Consider the following 12,569-nt stretch of genomic DNA (forward strand, 5'->3'; position numbering starts at 1 on the left):
CATTGTTGTGCTAAATGCAGAGATAATGATAAATATAAAATTTTATATTTATTAATTTTTCACATACATACATATATTATTATATGTATTAAAAATATATTTATTTTATATAGACTTATAGGGTTAATATTTTATTGTAGTACAAAAATAGTAACGCAACTTAACTCGCAAAAAAATTAAAAAAATAACATTCGGTATTAAAAGCAACCATTATAGAACTATATATATATAATATAGGGGCTTACCTACATATAAACATATATACATATATACATTATACTTCTAAACATATTGTATAATGTACACGCTTCTTTTTAATCTAAGATCCTATTGAAATTTTTATCTGTTCAAACGTCGGTAAAACAGTCTGGGCCGCTAGTTGGCGCTTGCTCTGTTTTATCGACAAGTTACATTGTCTGTCATGGCGTAGTGTTTTTCAGAGTCGTGTTTATTTAAACCAAAATAATGTTTTCGATACGAGAAAACCCATTCCACTGTGATAAAAAACATAGTGTTTATTGTAAAATATCATGATTAGTACGTAAAATATAGTTTCGATTAGAAGTAACCATTAAAATGGACAAGAAAAATGCAATTCGAAGAGGGAAACGTCCCTCTAAAGTGCTTGAAGAAAATTATTGGGATTGCAGCGTTTGCACGTACAGAAATAATGCTGAAGCATTTAAATGTTCCATGTGTGACGTTAGAAAAGGTACGTATCATTAAAAAAACTTCGTAATGCTATTAGAGTTAGGTAAATATAGGTCATTCACTTTTGACTCATTACATATTTTGGTATGTATCAATATTTTCAGTTGCTTTTCTTTTTACGCCTAGCACTAAAAACTATGAGTATATAAACAGATTTCTAACACTGACCATAAATTGATTTCTGTAATATAACCTTCAAGAATCAGGCAGACTAATAATTTGCCTATATTGATTATTTTAGTTAAGGTCTTTCAGTGACATCTAGGCTTATGTAGAGGTGCTTTACTTAATAAAATGAATATATTATTGATATCTATGCATGACTCCATAGTATAATATATTTTTAAAATGTTACTTTGCTTTACTATGTTATGGTATAATAGGGGATTCAGAAATCTTAACAAAAATGGTATGGAGACATTACAATATAATAATCCACATATACAGTACTTCTTGTGGTATCTTATAACATAAATATCTGCCTTAATTTGAAATACAAATTACTAAATCTATAAAGAGATTTGATTTGACAACAGCATTTTGAAATTACATACTTACCAAACTATATCCATCTCACCTGGGACAACTGCTTTCAAGTTTCAACTAGGATTTAATAACTGTTTTATTTTATTTTTATCAAATGATACATTACATTATACATAATTTTGTTCTTCTTTACTATTTTTATTAGTTGTGATTTGTCTTTAACAACCTTATTTAATTTTTTAATTTAGTTAATGTAGTTTTTTTCAATTATTTTGATAAATATAAATGGTGCAATTTTTTTAGAAAAGCATGCTATTTATTAAATTTCACATATTAACTCATATACCTTGAAAAAAGTCTGTATCCACATGAAAGATTTCTTATAAGAATTACCTAGGGTTTACTTTCATTATAATATATGAAATAAAAATGACTTGTATAATGACAGTCTTGGTAATTGTGTAGTTTCCCAAAGGGCAATGCAGTGTCATCGCTGTACCTATATTGAAATTTATAGCCAAATATTAATGGAATCGTATATATATACGCCATTTCAAAAATTGTTTACAATATAAATCTATTACACATTAAGTAATGATTTAATGCTTATAGCCGTGGTAAGGGAATCTCGGGTTGTACTAAAAATAATTGAATAATATCAAGCCAAAAATGATGGTATTTGTTATATTATAGGCCAATATTAATAATGTTCTGTCGGGGTATTGTCAGTATACATATATTATAGTTTCTAGTCCCACTGGCAACTGTTTCCACTTGGGCGAAAGAAATAACACCACACATTTACTATTTAAGCCTAAATACATTTCTCATAAACCAATGAAAACTATAGTTTTCGTAACTTTGAACGTTTCCAAAATAAGTTCGATAAGGCTGTCTTATTTGTTGAAAACGCCTACACAACTGGGGCTGTTGTTGTATATTAAATTTACCTGAATAATTTAAATTTGACCTGAATTCTGAATTTAAATTTAGACCTGCCAAATAGTGTTCTCAACCAGCCATTCTATTTATTTTAGATCAAATCCCAATCAATCAATCAAATCAGCGGATTTTGTATAGCTATACATTAAAATACTTTCGTACAGTATGCATACATACTATAGTAGTATGTAAACACATAGTTTTCTATAAATAATAAATTCTAATAAATTCTTCCACATTTACGGTTGGGAACCCTGGCCGTCCATATAATCTAAATAAAAAACGGTTTATAAAGAGGATATAAGTACAACTGCTATTGCCTTTAGCGTGCGACTGTCATCCCTAAGGTTGTAGGTTCGATCCCCGGCTATGCACCAATGAACCTTTTTTCTTTTTCTATGTCCGTATTTAACTCCAACGATGAAGGAAAACATCGTGAGAAAACGTCTCGCAGGACGCTGGTCGCGTTGTTATTAGATAAACAAATGATCATGAAACTAATACAGAAATCTGAGGCCAAGGCCTAAAAAGGTTATAGCGCCACTGATTTATTTGTTTTTTTTTATAAAGAGAACGAAGCAAAGCTCCAGGGTGGAAGTTGTTAACGAACCTTAAATTGCTTTGACGCATTTCACAAGTAGGCACTCGACGTAGCTATAGGTAATACAAGAGCTATAAATTCAGAGAAATTGCCACTCAGACCTTGCTGGAGGCAATACGAAACATCTTACAATTCAATTTACTGGGAACTCGGTTCAGCTACACAGTTTTCGCATTAACCCTCCAACTTGTTACGTAACTATATCTATAGACTGCCACAGACTATAATCTAGTGTATATGTTAATTCAGAAATTTTATAAATATGTCATAGTGGCTGATAAAATGTCTTGAATCCTTTACTCCAACCGCGAAGTTTGCCGCATGCTCGTGCGTGTATTGTATTTAAAATGAATGTAATTCAATCTTAATTGATTAATTATTATCAAACGTTGAGTCTTTTAGTGCAAACAATAATATACATATTAAGCTAGATAGAAGTTTACATTAAAAAAAAGTTGTTTGTCGAGAGTTAGGTTGTTGTAGGGATTTTGAAATAAATTAAAAATGAAACGTTTTGTTTGAAGTTGGGTGTCAACTGGCTATAATCGTTTAAACAATGAGCTTATAACTAACATAAATTTATGAGTGTGAGAAAAATTGTAGGGCTCATTTTGGTCTTCAGGTGTGCGGTGAATGCTAACTTTTGGTTTCCGCTATTAATTATTATTATTATGTATATAATATACAATAAATATTTTAGTTACTACAATACACACACACACATATATATATGTATATAAACTTATGACGAGCAACGTCGGAAAATTCATGACCGAAGAACATGAGTCCTATCCAATTAGTGTTAGTTTAATTCATCGAATATTCGTCTAAAGCTTTTCAGACTTGCCTTGCATTATTGGTAGGTATCGTAATTTTTCTCTATTTTTTACTTTGCCGTAAGTATTATATTTTGATCGATGATCTCAAGGTACCTCGACACGAAAGCCTCGAATTAACCCAGCGATGGTGGCGGCACAGGCGGCTGGCACGGCGCCCACTAGCTCGCAGAAGAGACCAAGGTCGGCAAACTCGCTCAAGAAGAAAAGACGTCAGCCACGACTTAACAATGTCGATAGAAGCTCTGCACAGACGAGAGAGGTGAGGTCTTTTATTTAATAGAATACCGACAAATATCGAAGGTTATCAATCACTTTTGATAAAATATCTAGGCAACAGACAATTTAACGTATAAGTTAATATAGGTATACAATTTAAATGCCAGTTTGGTTGACAACGCAGTTTGGTCACAATGTATGGATAAAGTACCAAATAGTTATGCAACACAAATTATTTGGAAGATAAAAGTTCCGAATTTAAGACACTTCGCGTTTCATGACGAATAGCGCTAACAGTCGTGAAACGCAACTAACACTAGTTTATCCTACCAATAAGTAATAAATAGCTTATTTGGAACTTATCCGAACATTGTGAAACATGCCTCAAGTCTTTCTTACTTGAGAATAAACTTGATCTATTTTTAGTATGAATGAGAAACTAGGGACTTATTCTAAATTTAAATTCATCTGGGATTAATTTTTATACCGTGAACTACTTCATTATGAAGCTGTTGCGTTATCAAATAGTATTGTTCACATTTGTGTGTGATTAAATCAGATTAATCTAGTTATGTTTAGTTAGCTTCCAATAAATACTATTATGTTCTTATCATCATGAAATCTCTTTTACAAGGTAACGGTAAGCGGTGTGACCGTAGTTATAACAGAATATAAGCCCAAGAAGTCAGTTTCGGCCAGCTCGAGTGACGTGGAATCCTCCAATGATGCACGCCCATGATCTCTGTTCTACAATACAGATGCCGCCAAACTTGTTTCGATTTTAACCAAGGAATTTTAATTTCCACGGCAGGCTCTGCTCTATTACTTGTCCGATAATGTTTAAGGGGTCGTTGTGATAGACATACAGACATGTCTTAGTTATACACAAAAGTAGTAAAAAAACATTTAGCTAGCATTTATGTCAATTAAAAAAGGCGAGGGATTCCTTAATTCAATACCATTAATCACATCTGCGCCTCAATGGAATGTGAAACTCATACCTAAATGATGACGTCATCGTAAACGATGTGACGTCATCGTCAGGTGCGTGACCGTGATAAATCTCAGGATTGTGTTGTAAGAGTAAGTTTGGCGGGATTTGTGTTTGACCAATCTTTGCATTTTATAAAGACCTCTAAATGTTGAAAATTTTATTTACAGTTCTTTATGTAATGCTTAACTTTAATTAATTTATTCTATTGGTATTGTATGGTTACAATGAAATATACCTAGGAAATTTATGAATTTCTCTATCTATCTATCGTTTTTTACATGTTTCGTATTTTCCGTATGGTTCGTAATTTTTTTTGCAATTTTATTCGTCATTGACACGGATAAGTTTGATTTTTTATATTTCTTACGTAAGGTTTCGCTGTAAGCTCACAAAACCAATACAATATCATTTAAATTTAAGGCTTTAATTTATTTTAAAATCACATTATTTATTAATTAATATAAGGAATCTTTGTATTGTATTATGTTTAATAGACGACTGAATATGTATTTCAAAATACGTTACATTTAGTAGAATTTGTACATAAATGTGTGTTTTATAATAATTTTATACACAATTTCATTAAACATCACAATTGCTTGTAGCGATTCAATCGTTTTAGACCAACAAGGTTCTATGACCACTCAAAACAGTTGTAATGCGTATAGATAGTGTCAAGAATTATTAAGTAAAGATGGAAATCAAAAGGATGCCTATAACTCCGACTCAAGCAAGTTATCTCAGTATATTTTGAATTACCCAAGCGAAAAGAAATGAGAAATTGGCTTTTAGACGCAAATTTTGTTTATTAAATATTATGTAATTAATATATGAATGAAACGTCGTATTAAGGATTACGACAATACTAAATTTAATGATAATATAATTGACCAATCAATATTCTAATTAAAATTGGAGTTAATTAAAATACGCACACTTATAGACTTTGTTTGGTCCCGAATGAAAATTTGAAATGTCGAGTCTCTATCAATATTTATGACATATAATACATTTTACGTATTAAAAAAATGTCATTTTTAATTAAATAAATGGACGCTCGCGATTGATTGCTACGTTGCATCGCGTAATTGTCCTAGAAATGGACTGGGTCTGAAGCCATTGTTTGGATTTTCGTAACTTTGATTCGTTTGAAACTAATAATATACACTAAAATCTGAGGTAATATTTGCTATGGACTGTAGTGATTTTGTATGTAATGCGGATTCTCCTTTCCTTTATATAGATATGTAAAGAATGTATATAAGAAAAAGGACCAGCGGGGTCACTGCCAAGAAGATGTATATAGCGGGAAGAGTATAAATAGTTGGGATATCAGATGTCAATTTAAAAAAGTATATGCTTATTCTGACGTATATAAGTAACGTACATAACGATAGTAAATGGTTTTTAAACAAAAATAATTTCAAATTATATATAATATTACCGAAGATGTACAACGAAGGTGTTATAGATAATAATACTCAAATATCTACAACGGTTATTAGAATTTTTTAATTTTACAGACTGAAAAATGGTATCGTACGTCATAATAAGCACAATTTGTATATTAAAGTAATCGTATGATGACTTGGATATTAATAAAATGGCACAAAAGTTTATCAACAATAACATAATTATCACATTTATTTTCATAATTTTTCGTAATTATTGTAATATTAAGATTAATTTTATTTGTTACCAATCACGGTTTAAGTATTTATTTATAGTTTGTAATTTAGTGTTTAAGTTGGTGTTGCCTGTCTGCTCCATCGTATTACGTGGACTTTTTTTATATTTTGCTAGAAAAAATATGATTTGGTGGTGTACACAAAGTAGAGTAAATTTGGTGTTGTAAATGCTTTAAGTAGATTTCGGATTCAGACACATTAATGTTATGTTGTATCTAAGTATAATATGTATTATGAATACATATTGACTGCTATATATGATACATCAGATTTGGCATCAAAGTTCCGATCTAACGAAATTCATTTCACGAATATAATCGGTTCGTTTTTTAAATTCGTAACGTCTTGCCTTTTTTCAAATATTTTTTTTAAATATTTGACAAGATTTTTATGTTTTAATTTTACACAATTCTGTTTTACAATGTATGTTAAGGATTCGTAAAGTACTCGAAAGCTTAGGTTAGGAATTCACAATATTTTTATACCAATGCATAATATAGTGATTCAAATGACACCAATTTATATGAAAACAATATATTTTATACAATGGTAAATTTCGCGTACATCTGAAAATGTATAATGCCACAAACATTACCCACTAATGAAAATTTTCGTCGATTGTCGTGGCTTTATAGATTTTAGTATGGAAATTTTTATTAACAATTCAAAACGTCACATTGACATAATATTTTTGTTAATTTTTTGGCCTCGCTAATTATTAATATGTAAATGTGGTAAATGTTAATTATTTTTAAGGATTTCATGTATTGTACTGTATATAAAGGATGTGATTACAGAACAATGTTTTTTATTCCTATACATGCTTCTGTGTATCAACACTAATGATGTGTAAATGATTTTTGGCGAAACAATAATTTGAGTTATACGAGTCCATCAGAGATGGTATATGCCCCATTGTCTTACAAAACAGACATCATAGTGGTCCATTCTAAAACAAAGCTAAGGGGTCTCAAAATTCATTTCATTTAACAGGTGACTTCTGTATTATGATTTATATCGTATGAAAATAATTCTCGCTTTTCTGCGATTAAAGATTGAAGAAACGTTGATCTCAACGATTGAGTTATAGTTAATGCTAAAGTTGCAAAATTAATCTAACAAATATTAATGCCGTTGTAACTATAATTAAACATGATTTATAAATTTTTCCTGCACATAAATAGCACAGATAATGTTTGAAAGACGGTATGAGAGGAAATCTTGTAAAAGCGAGTCCAGTTAAAATACAGTGGCTATTTTAGTCTGCGGCATCCTTTGAGCGGTACTTTTGTCGATCGCGTGACACTTTGAGATTACGATGGACTTAGCTAGGCGGGATTCCAGCTATGTGATAATTTATAGATTTTAATAAGGATACAGCAACTAGAACCGAATAGACATGACGTATTAAGATTCACATTACCTGGCGATTGGGTTCTTTGACCTTGCGGTTAATGACCTGTGTCCCTTTTTATTAAATTAGTGTTGATAAACACAAGATAACTTATCGTGCAACTTGATTAGATATAAGTGAAATGAGCTTGTACTTTGTGTAAAGCTGTAGTTTTTGGACATGGATGGAAAGAGATCTCTCATATGATATAGAAAATGCACTTATTTTCTTGTTCAATTAAACAAATATGTGAGTTTGCGAGAGAGACAACCTAAAAATAATAAAAGCTCTGTTATTTGTAAAATTAAAGTACGTTTTTAACCTATTTGCCTTTACGGTACATAGTTGCCAATATGAATAAACAAATCTGATTTCGCTTGCAAAACATCTTTATAAATACATATACAGTTAAAACCGTTTATGACATTGTTTAGAACAACACCGGTTATTAAAAGTCCCGGCTGAATTCGACTGTATTAGGTACTTAATAAGAACGTCATCGGCGGACGACCAAATATAATTACTCCCTTCGATGTTGTTATAATAGATGTTGACATTATTTATAATTATTTGAAATATTGGACATTGTTGTCTAGTTGCTTGGCGTGTGCCTCTCAACTAGAGGTCATGCGTTAGACTTATCAATTTTAGGAATACTGTCATACCTTTAACCTAAAAATTTACGGCGTATGTCAGGCGCAAAAATCCAACCACCTATTTATCTATTTAGACTAGCCTTGCGGCATCATACGAATTTTTGTTTTCATACATATTACATTAATAAAGTATCTAACAATTAACGGAGATGTAGTTTTTAGATGATTTTTTTAACCGTGTTCGTATAATATATAATATGTATATAATTCCTGTTCGTTTGACTGGCTAAAACTCGAGAATGGCTGCACCGATTTGGATAATTATGATCTTTAAGTGTCGTAAATTTAGAGAAGTTTTAAACATAAGAACATATACAATAATACGAAAGAAAATCAATTATATTTTCTAATATATGCTGTTTCTAGCTGGGAAATATTTTATATCTTAAAAAATTAAGACTTGTCTCTTGGTCTTTTATTCAGAAGTTTATGTTTGGTAGCTGAAGTATGAGAACCGATCTTTTTGGTCTATTTTAATTGACACAAGATCACCAGATCATCTAGTAAATTATAAAACTTATGAATATATATAAAAATAGGGCATTGTTTAGGTTTTAATTTACTGAAGGACCTATCTATATGAAAAAAAATAATATTAAACAGTAATTCCTATGCCTACACAATAAATATTATTGCCAAATAAATATGAAACTAACATCAATTTCGTGTCACTGGCGAAATATATGTGTCGCTAAAACATATTATATGTGGCCACAAATATAGCTGCGAAGGAAGGAAAGGTTTATTCTGGCAGAACATTCGTCTCTTCATGTTACTTTAAATACGCGGTTTCTTTTAATGTTACATTGAAATTTATATTTAAGTATGTCTAGAGACAAGTCCAGTAATTCGTTGACTACTGATACGGCGAATCAAGTGACATTAGAAGGTTAGGTTAGGTAAGTGATATCTTATGTGCCTTATGTATTTAGTAGATGTAGATAGTCCTAGCAGTGGGCAAATGAAGTAACGGCGGATGATGTCGCTCTCTGACAAACCCATCAGCTACATTGACGTAAGTAGTACTGCCGAACTTTTTGATCTAATAATTTTATTTAGTACATTACAGTAGCAAGCGGGAATCGGCTTTATTGAGATTTAATTGTCTAGAACGCCAAACCTCAAATCTTGTTTCAAGAGCTGTCAACCCATTGTTTCAATATTAAGTTAGCCTTTTGCCAGTGCTCAAAACTGGATTTTTTGAACTTATTAAACGATTAATGCTCTCAAATATCATACGTGTTAAGAGGCTAATCAAACACAGTTGAAATATGTTATTAAAAGGATATATACGTATGAAAATGTCATGAGAACTTATGAAGGCGTCAGACCATAACCATGCAACTTCCTCACAATCACAACTCTCGAGGGGACTTTTTGTATCGAAGAAGTTGCATGGGTCCGCCAAGCATCTACGAATACACAATGGTTGCTAAAAACTTGATACTATTTAGAACACGCATTTCTGTGGTTAAGACCAAGAATACTCGTATATTTACTATTCATATTATGCGCGGGCATACCAAATTAAGATACCATTTTTTTTACTAACTCTAAGATCTAGATACTTAAAGAATTAGGTGTCTAAACAAACCAAAATTATTTGTAAGCGCGATTATGGACTAGGAATCGATGTTACGAAATGTATCAGAATAACACTGTTTGTTCGTCTCTTAATAAAACAGTTGGTGGTCTATATTCTATGAAAAATAGTTTTCATGAAAAATATCTCATAAAACCGTCAAAATATTAAGAAATATGTATTTATCGTACATTTTGCATCGCGTTGTGTGGATTGTAGACTGAGTTATTGTTCGACGAAAATATTTAAAGGTTTTTGTAAATTTTGAGCGTAGTTTGGCAGTTGTAAAATAGGCTTTTAGAATTTTTACGATTAGCATGTTTTACATTTCCCTGCCCCTATATAACTAAAGTGAATTCAATAAGTTTATGATCTGGGTTCTTATGTCGGTGAAACAAATATATTTTCTAATGTTCTTAGATTTTCTTAACTTTTTCAACAATATAATATATAGAGGAATTTGAATATCGTCATATTCATTACAATTTTCAGTAGTATTTGTACGTGCTGCTGGATAGATTTTAATGAAATTTTATGTGTGTTCAAGTAGTTTTTTTTGTATTTAAGACAAATACGTATAGAATGTATAATTTTATTGCCATTTTCCATTAATTTGAGCGTTAACTACATAAATATTTATCAAGTAAAGTCTTTTCCTACGAATACGGTTTCATTTGCATAGTGCAAGTTGCAATATGCAGGGTATGTACGGGCCAGGATTTAATCAAGTCGCTATGAAAAATGCCTGCGGACCCCTACCATGAGGGAAAGTCATGTACTCATAGCAAAAAAAGTTTATAAAATTCATTTATTAGACAATATTACGTATACTTTTTATTAAGGTAATATATTATTTTTAATGTATATGTTGCCATGATTAATAAAAAAACCTACATAGTAATAATAATATAAATTAGATTAAAATTTTTTAAATGTTTTGTGCCTATAGCAGTGTCTTTTTAATGCTGACAGCTTATACAGTATACACGCTGTATTTCGACAAACATCATAACATAGCTCTGGGTTGACCGGTACTATCTGTATTAATACCGGCAAACTTCTTGAGCATTAACCAAGGGAGTGGGGGAAAGTTTGCGTAACTCGCAGCGCGGGACACAAACGTCAACTGATTCACCAATAACACGATCGACACGTCACTCACCGATAACCTCCCAGTGATACCTAAAAATCGCTTCTACGCAGGCAAGGACATTTGTTCAAGATGTATGCCAGTCTCTGTATATAACCACCAGTAGTCTCTACTCCAAAGCAAAACTCTCCCTCCAATTGAGCCGATTAATATTGCCCACCTACTCTGCGGCCGCGCCAGCTTTTTTTTTTACTTGAGGTGAGACGGGGCTAGCGTGACGCCCGTCCTACGAGAAATTAGAGCTCTAGCTCTAGCTGTTGGCTCCAAAATTTCTGGAACATTTATGGCGGTAAGTGACCGGCGTATCATCAACGACATCTTGTTGAGCGCAGCGTGGAAATACGATCCGCACTGGCAATGGAGTCCATGGTGCCTATGGTACTTATATGTTGGTGACATATGGGCACGCTTAAGCGAATTTACCTGAAAGTAAACACCATTTTTATAGTTTTGTAATTGATAGCACTTTATTATTGTTTTCATCTCTTAAACATAAATATTATAAAGGCGTAATTGTTTTTAGTGAATTGTTAATTAAAAAAAGTGAAAAAGTTAATTAAAAAACGAATGCATAAATGAAGGACGATCTGAAAAGATTTTATGACAGCCATTAAACCTAGAATCTTAAGAAATACTCCTATTTTTTGTCGGTAAAAGGGTTGAGCTAAATATTTACCTTTTTGTATAGGTAACAGACGAAAAGACAAGAGGCTCATCTGATCTTAAATGATATGGACACTAACATTGCCAGAGAGCTTGAAGTGCGTTGACGGTTTTTTTTAAGAATGGGCACGCTATTATTGATACTTGCAAGATATTAAGGCGAATTGGTTCGGAAATTCAGGGAGCAGCTTCTGCCACATGGTGGTGGTTTATTCTTTAACTGTTTTGCGATCAGTACAAGGGTTTAAATGTAAAGGGTTGCACTACGTAATGAGAACAATGAAAAATAGTCCGGCTTTCCCCGCCCAGTACCGTAACATATATCTACCTATAATAATAATGTAACTAATCGATATTTACCTTATTTTAATTGATAGATTGAGAACGAATTCAGTAAATATGCTTAAAATAATTAATAGCAATTAAGTATGGTTATATGTGTTTCATTGTCATTATAGAAAAATGGTGATCTGTCAGATTTGTGTGATAAGGACCTTAAGATTATCCGAAGAGCCACGGTGGGTACCTACATGAAAATATATATATTTTTTTATAGAACAGCGGGCAAACGGGCACGAGGCTCACCTCATGTTAAGTGATACCCCCGCCCATAAACACTCTCAATGCCAGAGGGCTCGCGAGTGCGTT

General features: G+C 31.8%; 1 protein-coding gene across 1 annotated transcript; it reads left to right on the forward strand.

Moving 5' to 3' along the window:
* The first annotated feature begins 393 nt into the window (after positions 1-393).
* LOC110993477 (YY1-associated factor 2) lies at positions 394-6,981 on the forward strand. Its single transcript, XM_022259767.2, has 3 exons — positions 394-712; positions 3,669-3,838; positions 4,430-6,981. The coding sequence occupies exons 1-3, from the start codon at positions 577-579 to the stop codon at positions 4,532-4,534; spliced, it is 411 nt and encodes a 136-aa protein (XP_022115459.1). The 5' UTR covers positions 394-576; the 3' UTR covers positions 4,535-6,981.
* The last annotated feature ends 5,588 nt before the right edge of the window (positions 6,982-12,569 follow it).

The sequence above is a fragment of the Pieris rapae genome, chromosome 7, assembly GCF_905147795.1.
Source record: "Pieris rapae chromosome 7, ilPieRapa1.1, whole genome shotgun sequence".
NCBI classification, from domain to species: Eukaryota; Metazoa; Arthropoda; class Insecta; order Lepidoptera; family Pieridae; genus Pieris; species Pieris rapae.